The sequence below is a fragment of the Parasteatoda tepidariorum genome, chromosome X1, assembly GCF_043381705.1.
Source record: "Parasteatoda tepidariorum isolate YZ-2023 chromosome X1, CAS_Ptep_4.0, whole genome shotgun sequence".
Taxonomy (NCBI): domain Eukaryota; kingdom Metazoa; phylum Arthropoda; class Arachnida; order Araneae; family Theridiidae; genus Parasteatoda; species Parasteatoda tepidariorum.
Genome location: NC_092214.1, coordinates 28167798 through 28186736, shown reverse-complemented (window position 1 = coordinate 28186736; position 18939 = coordinate 28167798). Strand labels below are relative to the sequence as shown.

The 18939-nt window shown below is 28.4% G+C and overlaps 1 protein-coding gene across 4 annotated transcripts; it reads left to right on the top strand.

Annotated features, from left to right (window-relative positions):
* Positions 1-114: 114 nt before the first annotated feature.
* Positions 115-17787, top strand: LOC107446667 (deleted in azoospermia-like). Of its 4 annotated transcripts, none has more exons than XM_016061368.3 (10): positions 115-256; positions 4624-4716; positions 5539-5630; positions 6880-6934; positions 9684-9743; positions 12218-12242; positions 12949-13031; positions 14741-14803; positions 16083-16208; positions 16758-17787. In XM_016061368.3, exons 1-10 carry the CDS (start codon positions 254-256, stop codon positions 17166-17168), a joined length of 1011 nt encoding a protein of 336 aa, XP_015916854.1. In that variant the 5' UTR covers positions 115-253; the 3' UTR covers positions 17169-17787. The 4 variants fall into 4 exon arrangements, with proteins under 4 accessions (XP_015916854.1, XP_015916853.1, XP_071043537.1 ...); XM_016061367.3 differs by having other exon boundaries at positions 12215-12242; XM_071187436.1 differs by lacking the exon at positions 4624-4716 and having other exon boundaries at positions 196-256; positions 12215-12242.
* The last annotated feature ends 1152 nt before the right edge of the window (positions 17788-18939 follow it).

Genomic DNA, 18939 nt, shown 5'->3' with positions numbered 1-18939 from the left:
CACTGCGGGACATTAAAGGTGGATATCACATCTAGTGTTATGGTGAGATTTGAACCTTCTACCTACATTCTGCGGAAGTATGAAGCAATGCAAACAATCAGATTAACCTTATCCGGTTTGAAATCAGTTCATGTAAATTTTAATGGTAACTGGAAAATATATAAAAGGAAAGCTTCGTTTGCGCAATTTTGTGGTTAGATGTGCAATAGAAAGTAGCCAATTTTTTTTTTAAGTTCCTATCGGACTGTCTACAATGGTAGGTAAAAAAGTTTTCAACAATCGAGTTCGAGTTAGTTTAAAATACCGGTTTTATGGAAAAATTCAACAGACTATTATTCATTATCTTTTTGTCTGTAACATTTATCAAATGAAACAGCTGTTTTAAAATTCGGTGCAGAGAACTCTTAATTGGATCATTAATTTGATTTCACTGAATTTTTTATTTTTACTCATTACATTTTGAAAAAAAAATTGAAATATCTGCTCCAATAGAATTAACTTATCTCATAATTTTAAATAATTTCGAATCAAAATCTCTAAATTTTGAGGTTTTAGAACTCTATTTTTCTATACACTCATTATATTCATAGAATATATATAGAATTAATGTTTTTTTCGCTTCTATCTACATTATTTATGCAATTTTCTTACTGTATATATTTCAAGATTTGTCTTTTATGTGATCATAACTATTAATCCTGAAAATGTGATTTCTACTAATCTATTCTTTTGATGGGAAATTTATCCCAAATTTCATTAGCTTCCCTCTCTAATATTAAGTATGCATAATACATATTTAATCATGTTCATGTTATATTGACAATCGTGAAAACAGCGAAATGTTTCGAAGTGTTTATTGACTCTATATTACATTTTTTTCTGAAATATCAAGAATGATTGTTAGTCTCATTTGCTTGAATAGAATAAATTAACTCTAAAATGTAAGGGAAAACTGAAATTTTTCAAAACTCCATATTTCTGTGTTTTGTTTTCGTTTTATTTGTTGTAAATGCATTGATTAAATGCATTGAACATTAGGCATACCCAACATTATAAAAATATTTTTATAATTTAATTTGATAAATTATATCAATTTAATATGAAAAATTGTTTTAAGTGGAATTGGCGAATTTCAATTTACGTCATAAACTTTAATTTTAATGAAAAAAAATATATAACCTTGTTTGAGTTTTGAAAGAGGGAAAACACTTTATATAAGTGCATATGAGATTAAAACAAAATTATAACATTTGGTAAATTTACAGTAAATACATAAACCTGATCTGTTAACTTAAAACATAAATTTTTCCAACAAAAGAATCTAAACAGATTTGAAAACTTATTTCGACATTTTAATATAAACAAATCTCAAAAAATTAGATCCATATAAGGTACCCGATATTTACTTCCAAATAAATTAAAATTAAATAAATTAACTTAAGGCTTGTCATTTTGACCGTTTTCGAAAAATTTGTTAAAGTTTTATCTAGTTTAAGGTTTAATAAATTTTCAATTTCTAGGTGGTAATTTTTACTACATAAATTTGTACTATTTGTAATACAACATTTAAAGCTACGTTAGTTCCGCATTTACAAAGTGCTAAGATTAAATTAGTGCGAGATTTCCAAATTTCTGTTTATGTGATTGGTTCTCCTTATTATAAATTAAGATGCTTTTTAAAACTTAGTGTGATTGTTAAACGTAGATTCTAATACTTTTAAGAGCTACGAAAATTCATATTTATGTGGTCTAATTTATTTTTAAAAATTACTTTAGTTGTCGCTTAGTCTAACGAATTGTGTGCTTTGGCCCTCCAAAAGCTTTCCTAAATTAATATTTCATGTATTGTAGCATTGTTTATTTATGAGAAATAAGATAAAGTGAATGTAAAAAAAAATGAAAACGAGTATTTATTCAAAAGCAAAAATTGGTTGCAACCAGAATATTGAATCATTATATAGCGGAATCTAACAATTCCTTTTGTACTCTAGAACCGTTAAATCGATCTAATACCTATTAAGCATATATATATGTATAACACTATAAAATCAAAAACTTTTAGAATTGTAAACGTCTTAAATTTCTAAAGCCTACTTTAAACTAGTTTTGAGTTTTTAACCGTGCGAAACTTATGCACTAGTCTTGAACATAAATTCTCATAATTTTCTCAAGTTTCATTGCTTTAGCAAACTTCACTTTTTTTCAATGAAGACTGAAAAGGTAATTTTGTACTACCACATGAAAGAAATTATTATATACAAAATACAAGCAATTTTTATGTTACAAAATAACTAAACATAGTTCTGTTTTTGGAAATATCAAATTAATGTAATATTTTTAAAGTCAAAAGTATTCTTAATTACTGCTTAAAATTAATGACAATGTAACTTCGCTCTGCTCACTATCTGGTATGAAGATAACTTTTCAATGTAAAGATCTATATACATATATTGTATGTATATTGACGTAAATTAATAAAATCAAAATTTATTTTAAAAACTTTTTAAAAATGAGTTTTTATTAGTAAGGGTAAATTTCTTTGGTTGAACTCATTATTTGTTGAAGATACAATTGTAAAATTTTTGTGCATTTTTACCATTTGAGTTTATCTAATAAATAAAACTGAATATTTTTGTTTAGAGATCAGCCTACTTACATTTTATGTGAATTATGTTTACATGCAATGAATAATTTCAAGAAATAGACGCGGAAAGTTACTTGTCAATAAAATTGTAATTTTCATAATTAAATAGAATAAAAGAGTAATGTTTAACTCGAGGAACTCTTTCTGAACATAATGGAGAATTTCTCTTACTTATATTGATTATGAATTCAACTTAGTTTACTCAATCTAATTTTATTTCTTTCGTGTATGCTTTCATTGCGGAAGTCATTATTTGATTACTTTTCCTGGTCATTTTGGATTTTAGTTTAAATTTATGATGTTGGTTTTCATGATGACTTTTAGTGGACTTAAGATTACGATTCTAAATTATACTTTTCGGAATAGAAAAATAGACTTCAAATTGTTTGAGGAGAAAAATAGTTTTTAGCACTACGGAATTTTTTTAAATTTCAAAAGCAATAAAAATTTTGTCTTCAAGAATGTTGGTTATTACTACATTCGAATTAAATCTTTCAAAAGTAATCGTTTGTGTGTTCAGTAATATAAACAAAAGTAACAAACTTGGAATTCTTAAATTAGTTATCAAAATTTTTCAAAATCTGAACTGACAAGGGTATAATAAACTACGTTTATAAAAATGCTGACATAATTTTTTGGTATAATTTAAACAAAAAATATATTGAAATTCTAAAATTTAGAGCAAATTTTTCAGATTTTGATTTAATGACGGCATTTAATTCTAAGCTTCGAACGATACTGTAAAGTAAAGAGAGATAGTCAGTTTCTGAAAATTTACTGTAAATGATTAAAAAATTAACTTCCCCACTCTGTGACCTTTGAAGATTGAATTCGATAGCAGGAGAAGCCTGCAAACAAGTCTGCAAAATTTTTTTGAAATTCTTAATGTTCATGTTTAAAAATGAGTGGTCAAGTTGACTATTATTTTAGTCAAATTGTCATTCTAACGCTGAAAGTTTTGGACAATATCGGTGTTGGAATTTTTTTTATAGGGAAGCTTCATAATCAGTGCGATTTACCATGTATTTAAATTTAAGAAAAAAATATGTATAAACTAGAATTTTACTAATCGTGGCTTCGTACCATTTAAGTCTTATATCCATTTAAGTCTTGTATCTATTTTTATCATTTTTCAAAATGGCAGAATGGGAAATTTGTCTGACCAAAATGATCCCAATCTTATTTTCCTCTGTGTAAAAAATAATCTATACATTATGCTAAGCCTTGTATTTTGATCTGCAGTTATCACTAGATTATTTCCCCATCACTGAATACGGTTGTTTCAGAAATTCCATTTGAAAGTATGAAAAATACCCGCATACTTTTATCTGCACAAATAGTTGCTTATAAAAAAAAAACGCCTAAGCATATTTGCTACTAAACCTAATATTTTTAAAGTTAATGCGATTCAAAATAGTTTTCTTCCTTGAACTGCTTTATAACCTCCCAGGGACTAGAGCTTTATAGAATGGCAGAAAGTAAGATTTTCACTTAATATGCAGTTTAGAAAAGAACTTTCAAATACTATAAAAAAAAATTAAATTGTTACATGAGATACATTTTTACTTTTAGTTCTTTTTTTCTAGATATTGTGGGATATTTTATAATGTGTTTCAAATTTTAGTCATGAAAAAAATTCGACTAGAAGTCATGGACCATGAAACAATCAGTTTATTTGACTCAAATTTCTTACCTCGTCTTACAATTTTACGCTGTAAATAAAATACAGAGGATAAAAGAAATCACTTTGCTAACATAGAATCTGAATTGTGCTAAATGTTGAATTTCCACTAAAGTCCAAGCTCTACTCTTTCAAAATGTAAAGTGAAATAGAATGATTCAAAAAATAAAATGATTATTCCGGGTCTTTTAAACCTTATTTTTGGCGTTTGGTCAATTATGAAGCTTAAGACTAAGTTTCACAAATGGTCAATTATTATGAAACTTGGTCAAATATTTATGAAACTTTATAACTGTAGGCATCAGCACGTGATTTTGACTGGATAGATGGCGCGCCAAAATCGGGTACTGTTGTGCCCAACAGAATATTCGTCGGTGGCCTTTCTGAAAATGTAAGTATGATTACTTTTCTCAGTGTTGAGCGTTTTACTGTAAATACTGAACTTTTAGATTTTTCAAATTGCTAATCTAAATTGATTTGATCTATATTTGAGACTTCGAGCACTTTAAAGATCCATATTTTCAAAAGTTACTTTCTTAGATCAAATTGAGCCTAAGTCTTTTTTCCAGTTGGATGAAAATTTCCGGAATTTCCTCTAGGTGGCAGCACAATATACTTTCGCCTAACTATAAATCTGAGCATTTTTTACTAAACTAGTCTGAACTTAAAAAAGTAACATTAAAATGCCCTAAACTTTTTGCTCTATTAGTTCAAATACTACAGTAAAGATGCATGGCTAAACTACCTTTTCATTTAAATTATTCTAGTATATCTACTTTTTCAATTCAAATTTCTTTTTTTATTCTCTGTTTTTATCCATCCAGATGCATAATTTGCAATTTAAAATTAAAACCAACCGAGCACTTTTTGTATATTCAATATCCCGGAGTTCAAGTATTTTCTACATTGAGCGTGATTTTTCGTGTTTATTGACCACCAAAATTTGAAAAGCATAAAAGGATAAAAACAAGCCTGATCGGAATTTTTAAAGGCCCTTTGCAATTTGGGCAATAAGTCCCGATAAGGCGACAAAACAAACGTTTATTTTGAAATCAAATATTGCGAAACAAGATGCCCCCTTCAATACAAAGAGAAACACTAATATAGTAATGTGAAAAAAATCAAAGTGCTAGCAATTTATTTTGATTTCTTTAAATTTAACTGTCCAAAATTATTTATTTACAGAGTATAATATTTTAAATTTTTCTTGCAGACTAAGGATGAGGATCTGACTAAACTATTTTCAAAATTTGGAAACGTTAAGTCTGCGAAAATCATTGTCGACAAGGGTGGTATATCAAAAAGGTAAGCATTTCATTTAAAACTATAAGTTCAATTAAAACTTATGTTTGTAAATTGTACAAATACTTAGTATTTTAAAATCATAAGAATTGCAATTTTAGTTTATGCTGTCAAAAGTTTTGGAATAAGTAGGATAAAAATTTTAACTCGGCGGTCATTGAGGAAAGAAATTCCTAAAAGAGAACTGCTATTATGCAAGAGCATAATAGCAGTGATATATATGGAATGATAGTATATGGAATTCTGAAGCCTATAGACTTAATTGAACAATATTGCTCAATACTACGAGAACAATTTGATTCTTTGCGTGAGTAATATACCACTGGAACGGTGTAAAGCTTTGGTAGCCGAGAGTAGACATACGACTGTAATAATCCGCGGGGCAAATCCTTTTATAAAGTTAATTCCGTCAAGTATATTTCGTCAATAAATTTGAACTTAAGAAGCATTTGGTTAGATTGGAATTTAAATATTTTAATTTCAAATAAAGTGAAATTTAAGGGGCGTTTTTTAGAGTCCAGAAAGAAATTTTACACTTTTGAATTTCAATACTAAATCGCTCTCCGAGAAAGTAAAATTCAAAACAAACTTTAAATATTTGACTTAGCATTTTAGTAAGAAGAAAATTTTTGATTAATGAATTTTGTAAAAGATAGCGTTGGGACAAAATATTGTGGAATGACTGTGTATTTTAATGAAATTTTTAAATTTCAAAGCATAAATTAAACATTGATGTATAATCTGGAATTTTCTTTTGCTGAATAAAAATATATTTAATACCTGTCGAAGTTATTTCGATCACTTTATATTTGTCTTTTGGTACACTTTGAGCGGAAACTACTTGAAGTAACGCATCAAATTTTTTATTAAGTGAAAACTAAATTTTACAACGCAAATATTCTCCAAATCTATCTCTTAATGTTTTGAATTTTAATGTCCCAAAATATTAAACTTTGAAATAAAAACCTTGCTGCATTGTTAAAATTATGCAACAAATATTCAGTAAGCGTAGAATACACTATTCTTATTTAATAAATCTTTACTTTTTGAGTTAGATTTAACAGTGCGCCAAAGAACAAATTAAGAGTCAAATTTATAATATATGTTATGCAAATGTAATTTTATAGGAAGTATAATAAGGACTGCTGCAAGCCATTTGTTGTTCATCATAAATTATTTTCAGAGAAATTCATTTGACCTCCAAATATTCTAATGACTTTCCAGCATTTCAGTATTTCAAAATTTATTTTAGATTTGGATTTGTTACATTTGAAACTGAAGATGAAGCGCAGAAAATCCTAAATGAGGTACGTTTTAGTTTATACTTTTTTTAAGTCATTCTCCCAAATAAAACTAAATTTTGCTTTTCAAAAATAATATTGTATATTTTGGGAACTTGAAATGTCTTAAACGCTTTATAATAATTCTAGTAGATTGCTGATTAAGCACAATAAGAAACTTTTTGAATTGATTTTTAAAGTATACGAAGAATGTGCTTTGGCTCATATAACTGTATTTTTTATGCAAAGAGTAACAAATTTTGAAATGCTTACTAAGGTTGTCAATTAATCTTAAATTTTGAGCATAAATACTGCTACAATTTTATTCAAAGTACAGCGTAGTATTGTATTGACCTTCATAAACATATCGCAGGTTTAAAACGACACTTCTGCTCATGTTGTTCAATGAGAAGTGAGTGCAGAAGTGTCTTTTTAGTTTCGAACTAGCGACATGGTCTAGTGCCTTGAACCATTAGTTAACAAATTTTTGGTTATTTTATTTACAATTTAAGCTGATTGAATTTGGATATGCATGAAAATTAAAACTTATTTTTAATGAAATTTTCCAGTATCCTTCCTTTAGTTAAAATAAATCTTACATTTCGTGGTAATTCAATTTTACAAAAATGTTCAAAAAGATTTAATTTTTACGTGTTGCAAGTGGCAGTCCTCATGGAAGTATATTTGAACCACTTGTTAATCTGCAGGACCTGTTTTATATACCTTGTACCAGTTCGAGGTACAATAACAAGTCTGATCAAAGGAACAACAGATTTACTCTTTATTATATTAGGCCTAGAAATGGCTATTTTTCTTACGGGGTATTTATTTGAATATTACTTCAGTTCTGTTTTCAAATAAGTATTAAAGGGTTTTTCAAAACAAATTGATTGAAGAATTATTGATCGGGAAAATCTATTAAAATTTAGCACATATCTGAAATGGTCACAAACATATAACAAGGTATAAACTAAATACTGAAGGCCAATTCCTTAATTTGGTGACTAAATTATTTGCCCAAAGTTACTGAAGGTATAACTCTTATCATATACCAATAGTATTTTTGGTATTTAAGGTTTTCAAACAGTGTAAGACCTGTTGAACTCTTATAGTTATTGAATAATCTCAATAAAAAAGAATTTTCAAATAAAAATTATATTTGTAGGATAAACTCCTTGTAATGTTACAATTTCTTCATCCGTTTGCAAGTTCAATTATTCTTCAATCCACCTTAGACATTTGCTTCACACTTTTGCTAAGTATGTAATTAATAGATTAAAACAAATTACTAAACTACAATAAGCCTTTATTATTTTTTTTAATAGAAACTTTAGTACAAGTTCTAAACTTTTTATAGCATAAATTTAATTTCTTCTAAAAATAGCAACTTGCTGATCAAATTATGACCCTTTACTTTTAAAATATTCTAATATCCATTATCCAAAGAGTAAAAATGACAAATTGAAATTTTGTAAATGTGATGGTTTCGAAGTCTGAACGAATAGATGAGAATAACTTGAGGCCCAACTAAGCTGTAATTTTAACTGATAAATCAGATAGAAAAACATTTTGTTTAGGTGATTAAGAAGTATCCTTTGTGAAACACTTTAAACTACAATTACTGATTAACTGCAAGTCTTAGAAATGTGTATGATTTGATCTTGTAGGTCAGTATTAAACTTTTATTTCAGTGGCTGCATTTTTTTCTTATACAGAGTTTTAATATTTGTATATTAAAGCACTGAGATGCAATATTAATGGTGTGAGGGTGTAACCTTAAATATGCTAATTTATGCAGATATTTTATTTTGCAAACTTACTTTCTCTGAACAAACAAGTCTTACTTCAACTGATTTAAATTTTCGCCCCCAAAGTGGGGTGGTTAGTCGCAATCTAGATAATAGGATCCAAGTAGCTTAATAGTGGTCAAAAATTTAAGCCCTCTGTTAATTTCACTAAACATGTATTTTGCTCTATCCTATTCATTAAAAGAACTAAAGGTTTTGCACAACTAGTTTAATCGGAAAATTCCATGCAAGATATGAGTTTCAAAGATTCTTTAATTTTCGAAGAAAAATTTAATTGTATGGCATAAAATTTTTTAAATTTAAAGCGGAGTTTGAATTGACTGAATTTGAAAGAAATCGATGCCGTAGTTTTATAATAAGTAAAACTCCTATATTTTTTTTCACTAATATATTGTATTTTCATTTGAAACTATAATTGATGCATTTAAGTACCTTACAATTCTATGAATTAACTTTTATGGAAAATCAGTTTGATTAGTTAAAATTTTTATACGATTCAATAGATCGATATGTAAAACGAAGTGCGCTGTATGCTACAGCTCTCCACTAAATTATTGAGACCATATTTTTCAGGTTTATTTAATGTGTTTGTATTAGATTTCGTAAGATAAAATTTTATTTGCATTAATTAGTCGTCATAATTAAAGTTAGATTCCAAAATCAAGATAATTGCAGGTGTTAGGATGTGATAATCCGATCACTCGAAACACTTAGAAATCCGATCACATCGAAAACTCGGAACACTTAGCCGATCAATCGGAGAGATCTCGTTTTGTGAGTTCAGTAAGCGACCCACCAGGAAAATCTTAAAGATTGGCAATATTTAGCTGTTAAAAAAATGTATATATATGGTTGCTGACTTATACACGGGTGCAATTTGTTCGGCAAAGTGTTAAGGTGTTCTGTTTTTCATTTTCACTGTTCAACTTTCATACAATCTTCCATTAGAGTTTGGTTTTGATTTCTAGGTAGAATTCGTTAACCTGAAAGATCTGAAATTGAACATAGCTCCGGCTGTGAAGAAAGAGGTAAGTCTAATTCAATTGGAATATTCCTTATTAAATTTTTTTTAAAGATATATAAATGACTCTTAAGATTTAAACCCTTATTTTTCTTATTGCGTTTTTTCTAAATCAAAATATGCCATTGTACATAACAGTATTAACTCGCACATTCAATTTTTAGATTTTTATTGACTCACATTTAATTTTGAGTACAGTAGAGCGCCGATTATCCGAACTGTTCGGGACCGAACGTGGTTCGGATAATGAAATGTTCGGATAATTGGAAAGTTGCTTAAAACCTAGTTTAAATGATTATTATTTATGCACCAACTTTCCTTCACACTTTTTCTAGGCTTAGGACTGGCAGTATTATCTAAAATAGCTCTGGCGAGTTTAAGACTTTTTTTTTTCAATTTTTAAATATATTTTTTTTAAACTTTTTTTTCCAATTTGAATCATTTTTATCATATTTCGGCTTTTTTTATAATTTTTTTTTTGTCTGATTTTGCCACATTTTTATTTATTTTCCATTGCAAAAGATATCCAGCAAAGACTTTTGTTTCAAAGAACATGTTCTTTTTTGTGCAGCCATATCCTTTATTCTTTTTATATAAATCAATTGAATTGGATCAACATCATTTTGACGTTCTGGGCAATTCATTGCAAAATCTAATGAATTGCATGCTTTTTATGAGAAGGTCCACGATCTTGAACTTGATCACGTACTTCTTCCTCTTAATCTGAGGAGTTCCGATTTTCATTCAAAATTTCAGAAACAATTTCATGATCATTTAAAATTTGAAATCCTGAGTCGTTTTCAGTGTCTCGACACCAGTCTTCTATTTCTTCTGCTGTATAACCTGGCATATTTTCACCCGAAAGATCTACCGATTCACAAACTGCAGTTTCGTTTGTTTTTCTGATAAGAATTTTATTCCAAGATTTAAGATTCCAAGCACTGTAATCACTAATCATTAACCATGAGTGACAACTACCCATCCCCCAATTGTAGAATTTCAGCACTTATCTATTCATAAACACATTCCGCTTTCCAACAATTGTAGATTGTCAAAATGAAGCTCGCATTCTTTGATGATAATTTTCAGTTGAAGAGGGCTAAAGGGGTATGTAGGTTTAACTGTATAACAATACATGTATGTATGGCTACTATAAGAAAACTGCTGAAAAAGGTTGTAAATTAAATATGGTCTTCAGATCTAGTGGATATTATCTATCCCTCTAAATTTAGAAAAATTGTCGATAAGTTAAAAAAAATTCTAAACTTAAAAAAGAGAAGAAAAAAAACGAATTCCGACATAGTTCGGATAATTGGACGTTCGGATAATAAGGGTTGGGATAATCGGCGCTCTACTGTATTAATAATTTTAATTTGAGGTTTTCTGATTTGCTGAAGCTTCTAAATTTCAGTCTTCAAAGCAATTATTTAAATTTAAATCTCTAAACTTTTATTCCAATAGTTCATTTAATAAGTGTTCAGTTGTCAAGACTTGTTTAGTAATGTTAATTGATAAATAGCAATTAGTAAAAGCTAATTTCTAATTAAAAATAGGCATATTTGCTTTTATGCAAGTTTGATTTAACTTTGCCCACATTTATAAGAACATGCTTTGTTGTTAATGGAGTAAATGACTTTATTAAATTAAAGTTACTCTGAACCATGCTGCTTCAAAGAACTATTTTAAACTAAAATTTCTTTAATAAAAACATTACGATCCATTTCGGAATTTATTTTTGCCATATTTTAGTTATCTTTAACCTATAAATGAGCTAGATCATTCCTAAAATCGGTGATATTTACACCAATACTCATCTAAACATGGTGTCTGTTTTTGAACCGTATTTTGTTATACAATGTTTCGAGTTATGAGGTTCATCAAAAAAGGTTCAAGAAATGTCTTGTTTCACTGCATAACTATAAGCTAAATAAAATATTGTTCAAAATTTTTTTAGTACCATGTCCTATTTGTTGTCCTAAGTTTAAAATATACCGAACCTAAAGCATGAAATTAATAAAATACGAATTTTGGGGAAACAGAATTGCTAACATTTAATTAGTACGCTATTTTAATTCCAATTTTTCTGAAAGAAATAGATATTGAGGACATTAATAAATTGAGATAGTGTCTGAAAAATCTGATTTTTTCCTTTATCTTCATATACAGGTAGAAAAGGTAATTTAAAATGGTTATAAAAATACCCAGCTTGAATATTAAGAAAAATATGCATCTAACAGAAATAGTTCATTTGGAAAATTGATAGCACCCGAAATTTTAAAGCGCGTGTAAACTTTTAAATTGAAAAAAATTTGTATGCTACAAACTAAATCCAATGTAGTTCTAATATACAAATTTTTTAACTGGAGCAAAATAAACTTGGATTAGTTGTCCATTGAAAATTAAATTTATTCCTTTTTAAAAAATTTTCTTTTTTATAAAACTGCATTTATAGAAAAATTATATTGCATTTTCTTTCAGAAGATCTGCTCAGGTCGAAGATCTGTGGGTAAGTTCAATCGTCAAATTCTAGAATTTTGTTAAACTCTCTTAAAAAAAAAAAAAAAAAATTTTGAAGCTAGGATAAAGTTTAGTCTCTTGTTTTTAAATTATAAATTCAAATCCAATCTATTGAATATTGTGACTTTATGATGAATATACTTATAATTTATGCTCATAATTGCGATATTCATGAATAAATTTGGCCTGACCATATGGATGTCTATTAGTGCAGAAGCCATTTAAAGTGACTAAATACGACACAAATGTACTTTCTAGGAACAGTATCCACCTTTATATCGATGGATTTGAATTCTAGATTCTCAAAACATGGGAATAATTTGGAAAATATGATTCCAATTCTTAGGAAAGCAGAGCAAAGTTTCGTCCCCAGTATGTTAATTTTAGTTTGCATATTTGACTCTGTCTAATGCGTTTCTTAAAATTGAAACTAATTTATTTTCTTCGCACAAAACTAGCCTTCTAAGGATAATTCAAAGTTAACTTTTTATAGTTGTAATTTATTAATAGTCAGACAAATTGTAAATGTCTAAGTATAAATGTTTTCAAAATTTTAGTCTTTAATTTAGAATTAAATCTGAAATTAGATGAATATCGGTTGACTAGCACTTGATAAATGACTTAATTAGTTTTCAATAAAACTAGTTAGACATAAAATTCCTGCATAAAATTTTTTTAATCTTAAATTTTCATAGATTCTGTGTCTAGTACTTCGATGGTATGGCCTGCACATTCTGCTTCGACTGGATTTTCTAGGGATTCACTTTACTATCCTCAGGTGAGTTCTATTGCATGAATTTGGTAACTGGAGTAACTTTTTTATAGTTTTATATATTTCAGTTTTGGGTTTAGAGTAAATATGGGGTTCCCAGTTTACGCACGTGGATCTTTTGCCATTAAATTGTACGTTCAATATTTAAAAGTTTTTATGCAAAAAATTTAAACGTTTTATATTTGTTCAAAAAAATTTCTTTAAAACACTGGACCGATATCGAAACAAATGTATTATGTTCATTACAAATGTGCAGGATTGGTTTATTTCAAACACGCACTTCGTTGTTTTCTCAAATATGCATATTTACACTAGCCAAAGCTTGGAGAGACTTTAAATTATCTGCTCTCAGAAAATGCTGTTTAACCATAATTATTCCTATTTTGAACAGCTGTGTTATGTAAATCCAAGTTAGAACTAATTTTCAAATCTAATGGAAGATTAAGCTTAAACTTTTGACCTTATTAGAGGATTGCAATAAATTTGGAACACATTGAATTAATTATCATACAATCTTTTTAGATTGTGTAAAACTGTCGAAAGAGAGAAATTAAATTTTCTGCCCGAAATGAACCAGCTTTAAGTTTTGTTCAAAAGACAGTCGCTAGGAATTTTTTTAAGGTCTTTTTTTCCCTCTAATGTTAAACGTTGTGAAAATGAGTTTATCCCAAACTTACTTAAATTAAAATGATATTTTCCTGTTAGAAAGGCTGAGAGTAAGGGAAATTTTTGAGAAAATAAGCATAGTTTAGACATTTGTTATAGCAGGAAAATGGAGAAAATAAAAATACTGAAGGGTTTTATAGAACTAGCTTGATGTAAGGTTATTTAGAAAGTTATGCAAAGAAAAATGGCTGCTTTAAAGCTTTTCTTTGTCGAATCCTTTTCGAAGCAAATGAGATTGAATCAGCAACTCCTAAAATTAAGTTAGAAAGCTGAAACAAATTTTTCGATAGGTATGCAAATAGCGCTAAAATTAAAATAACATGAAAATAGATTTTTCAAAAATATAACCTTCCAGGAAAGTTCAAAATTGCCCGAAATTTGCTTGGAAATTCAAACTTTCATGCTTTTTAAAAATTTTAAATTTGCTATAATTTGAAGTCAATTGGTGAGGATTTGAGTTATGTATGTAGCAACTTTGTGATGTATTAAATATTTGGAATAAATACTACTAAATATTTTTCCGCTTTTAAAATTGAGTACTTTTAAGAAGTTAATGGACCTCTTTTCGCCAAAACCTAGTGACCTAAGACACAGCAGAAACTTTTGTAGTAACTGGTCATAGGAGCACGTGATTATTTTATATATACACATACAAGAAAGTTGTTATGCACTAAAAGTGGTTGGAAAATAAAATCAATACCAAAGCTATTGAGTGCCAGTTTCAAATATTTCGTGTTTAGCAAGTTTGAAATTTGTGCCGAAAGAACCTGTAATCCCTTCTCTTTATTTTGCTGTTATCCGTACCATTGTGTGCCTTATCATTAAAAGCAGTTCAATCATGAAAAAAACTTAAATTTTAAGCCTGCAACATTAAATAAATCTTGAATGAAAACTATAAAAGTTATAAGCGGCAATTATGCCATTTGTCGTTCTTGTTCACTTATCATAATGCATAGGGCTAAGAAATTCTCTAAATTATAAATTTTGATAAAAGCACTATAATCATTCATTCAACTTACTAAGGGAAATTTGAATTTTTTAATTTCCAGACTTCTTGGCCTCTAATGTGGCCTCATCAGTTCTACCTACAACAACAGTGCCATCTTCAATCTGTAAGTAAATTTTAAATTTTTTATATCTAGAGTTAAGTATTTGTTAGCCTTATTAGAAAACAGAGCCAATAATTTTAGGATCACTTTCAACAGATTTTGGTGTGCTAAATGTGCAAGCCCAGTGAATTCTGAGATCTTATATTAAGAAGTTTAGTTGTACAAGAAAAGTACTAATTGTGTTAGTACGAATTATGCAAGCAAAATTTAAATACGCTTGTTAAAACAGACTGAGTGTCCAGTACTCTACCCACCTGGGATCCAGCGACCAATATTTGAAAATTTTTCTTTTAAACAAAATATTTTGTTTGCTTTTACAAAGCGATTGATTATGTAAACATTGAGTTTACCCTTATTAATAAGAAAGTTATTGAAAGAATGCGAAAGGTAATTATTGGAAAGGGAAGGAAATTTGTTCATGTAATCTTTCCGGCTGTTTTAAAGCACATAATTTCGTTCAGTAAATTTTGTTTCGTGACCAAAATGTGCAGAAAAAATTTAAAAGTTTTACAATATGTAACTGCAAAAAGTTGTATTTAAAATTTAATTTATTCAAAGAAAATTCCATTCAAAATGGTTTTTTCTTTAGATGTCGGAGAAATTAACTGTAAGGTATACAAGCTTTGAAAAAAATATTTAGCAAAATACAAAATTTAAACGAAATTAGTAATAGCTTCTGAGAAATAGATTCTTAAATATCTGACTTATTTTAAAATTATAGTTCTCATCAGATTCAATATATTTTGTTAATAAAAATCTTTAAAATAATGTAAAAATTTTTATACCTTTCACTTAGTTTCCTACAATTTATATAAAATAAAAATTGCATGCAAAATAATTTTGAATTATCTTTTGGCTAAGCTGATTTTATAATTCTGTGCAAAAAGTTTTCGATCGAAAGAAAAACTTTAAAAAAAATTAGGCTAATTATTCCTTAATTTTGTACGATGTGCAAACAAAAGATTTTAATTTTATGCAGTTTTCTTTAATAAAAATAGTAAATGTCTTTTTCTTTAAGAATTCAGAGATTTAAAAAAAATCGACCCACTCTAATGTGCTGCAGGCACCTTTAGAACATTTGGCTTATTTCATTTCCCTTAAAATGTCATATTGAAAACAGATCTCTTTTCTTATGTCTCATAAACTTGGTTATGTGGGAACTCAAGATTGCCTGAATACTGTTTTAACGTTAAACCAAAACTATCTTAGTATAAAATTGCATTATGTATAAAATTCAAATTCTATTAATATTGCTGTGAAAAATGCTGAATTTATATTTTAGCCCATGCAGGCACAGTCTGGCTTTCCGCAATATGTTTGTTCCATTGCACCGACTGGATATCCATTTCAAGCAATGGGGACAGTCTCTGGCACAGATTACTCTGAAACTTCAGCTGACAACAATGAAGTAATTTTTATATTTTACTCTTAACTAAAATTTTCGAAATTAAATTTTGGTAATTGCAATTATGATGGAATGTATTCATTGTTATCAATTATCGAAGTCCTTCAGCTTTTTGATATATCTGCCTTTTTGCTTTAACAATAAATTTAAAATTTATATTTAAATTTAACAAATATTAAGCTTCAGTATAATACTTTACTAACTAAAAGCGAAAATACTAACTTTTATACTTAACAAGACTTCCAAGCGTAATCTGTTTGGAATCTAGAAATTTCCGGACACTTTTAAAGCAGATGTTAGCCATTTCTGGCGCATTATTTAGAAACATCTGCAAAATACGTAGCATGGATTACTTATGTTCTAAATTTTAATAATAAAAATGAATCTCAGTTGAAGAATGATAGAAATCCAGCAGAAGTAATATATACCATCACACTCAGTTTTTTTAATTTTTTTTTTACAGAAATGAGAATATTTTTAAAATTTAGACTTGAAACACTATTTGTGATAAAGCATAAAATTGCATAATGTTTAAATTTGTATTTTCTGCAGAACACAAAAAATCGCACTAAGACTTCCAGTGCAGATTATGATCGCCATCATTCAGCTCATGCTAAGCAGAATCAAGCTAGAACAACAAGCCCTCAACGTTTAGGTACCTCTTCTCTCGAAACTCCACCAAATGTTTCTCATTCCACACCAGTTCATCACATGCACCACCCAGTCTTGGCCAAAACCGTTAATGGTGTCACAGTTATGGCTTATCCTAGCTACATGATGTGCAGTCCAACTTTGGTCCATGTTGAAGATGGTGCTACTGATTCTGACAGCGATGTGACAGAGCTTGGATTTTTGCATTCACCATTCACTTCTGGAACTCTTACACCACCTGCAACACCCCTAGTATCACTGTCTTGTGAATTTAATGCCAATACTAGCATTGAATCTCTTCGCAAAAATTAATGTTTGTGTAATGAGGATGGAAAACGAATCTTGGAAAAAAAAATGAGTGATGGTTAATGTTTCCCTCTTTTTGAATATATTATATATATTTAAAATATTTATACCTATCCTATTTTTTTCCATTCAGAGTGTATGATTAGTTACATTAGCTTATTGTTTATGAAACATAATGTAATCGTTTTATTTATTGTTTTTATGTCCATATGCCACTGGTTGCCTTTGTATCAAAGTAAACCTTTTTGTCGGCCCCTTTACGTATTTAACTGTGCTTTTAGTTCGGTAAACTTCTGTCAACAATTCAATTGACTCAGGCTAATTTTATAAAACTGCTTCTTAATTATCAATTATATATTTCATTTAATTTACTTAGTATACTGAGTTTTATGTGTATATTTGTGTGCTTGTCTCCCTACCTTGTCTACATTATAAATACTAACTCAGGTTTGGAAGTCTTAAAGTGTAAACGTAGACTGATATTTTAGTATTTTTACCATCTTTCCTGACATTTTAAAGCAAAATAAACACTGAATTGTATCAATTGTAAAAAAAAATTAAAGGCTTAAAAGCCAATTTGTATGTGTATTTGCATTTGAAAACTGAATAAAAATATTCTGTTGAAGTCCTGTTTGCTACACAGCCTAATTAGAAACATAAAAGTTTGCAATTAATATTCAAGCTTCATGTTTTTAGAACTGAGCTTTGTGAAACCATTGCGAAATTTAGATGAAAGCAAGAGACTTAGTTGAAGTGATTAAGATTTAATTAAGTTTGGGAATAGGTCATTTTTAGGGTATTAAAAATGTTTACTAAAGTCGCATTGAATTTACAAATATGAAGGAGAATTCAAAAAGTTTCACTTGGCTCTTCTGCTAATAAACGTACTTCGTTATCTCCAGAAAATTCTTTGTCCTACAGTACTTAGTGTCCCAAATTTTACTCAAATAACAGGAACAAGTTTTTGTTGCATTTATGCAAATACTTGATCTTGTGTAATTCTAGTGTGGGAATTTCAAATATGAAATTAGTTTTGCTCTTAAAACTAGATTTTTTAAATGACATTTTTAGTCTATTGTTAAATTTTAAAAACGTTATATGGATTACGTGAATGTTTCTACAAACTTTTAAAGGAGTTAAGGCACATCAGATGAATTAAACTGCATAGGGACCCATGCCTCTAGCTTCGTATGAAATTTTCGGGTATGGGTGCCTATGCAATTTTAAACCTGAGGTCCCATATAAGTTTGTCCCAACATTTATAAAACACCCTGATATATTCTTTTAAACTTGTACAGTTTGACAAAAAATCTAATAATGTCCTTAAAAAGAAACTAGTTTGGAGAGAGAAGCTATTTGAAATCTGCGATCTGTTAAAAAATTTCCTGCAACAAAAGTTCCCCGGTGTAATTTTAAACAAGAATTTCTTATAGTTAATGTTCCATAATTAATATTCTATAGGGTTATATTCGGGATTTATTAAATGGCCCAGATAGATTTGCTATTTTATAGAAAATTTTCAATGAGCATTTTGTGGCTAAAATTCTAAGAGCTATATTTAAAGGAATTTTTATTCTGACTGCATAAATTAGACTTTTAGTACTACAGATGAGTACATAGCTTAGAAGCTACCCAATGTAATAGTTTAAATTCTTTTTAGTTACATGGCTAAATGTTTACGGTCCTAATATAAATTTTGTCATGGCAGATACCAAATCTAGTCGAGTCTATCAGAGTAGTTGTTTTAATGCTTTACGATTTGCAATGAATATACAAA

Bases quoted from the DNA above. Each gene is read 5' to 3' on its own strand.
- LOC107446667 (XM_016061367.3), top strand. The intron at 12,243-12,948 runs GTAAGTTCAATC...AAATTTTCATAG, and splicing joins CTCAGGTCGAAGATCTGTGG to ATTCTGTGTCTAGTACTTCG. The intron at 13,032-14,740 runs GTGAGTTCTATT...TTTAATTTCCAG, and splicing joins ATTCACTTTACTATCCTCAG to ACTTCTTGGCCTCTAATGTG.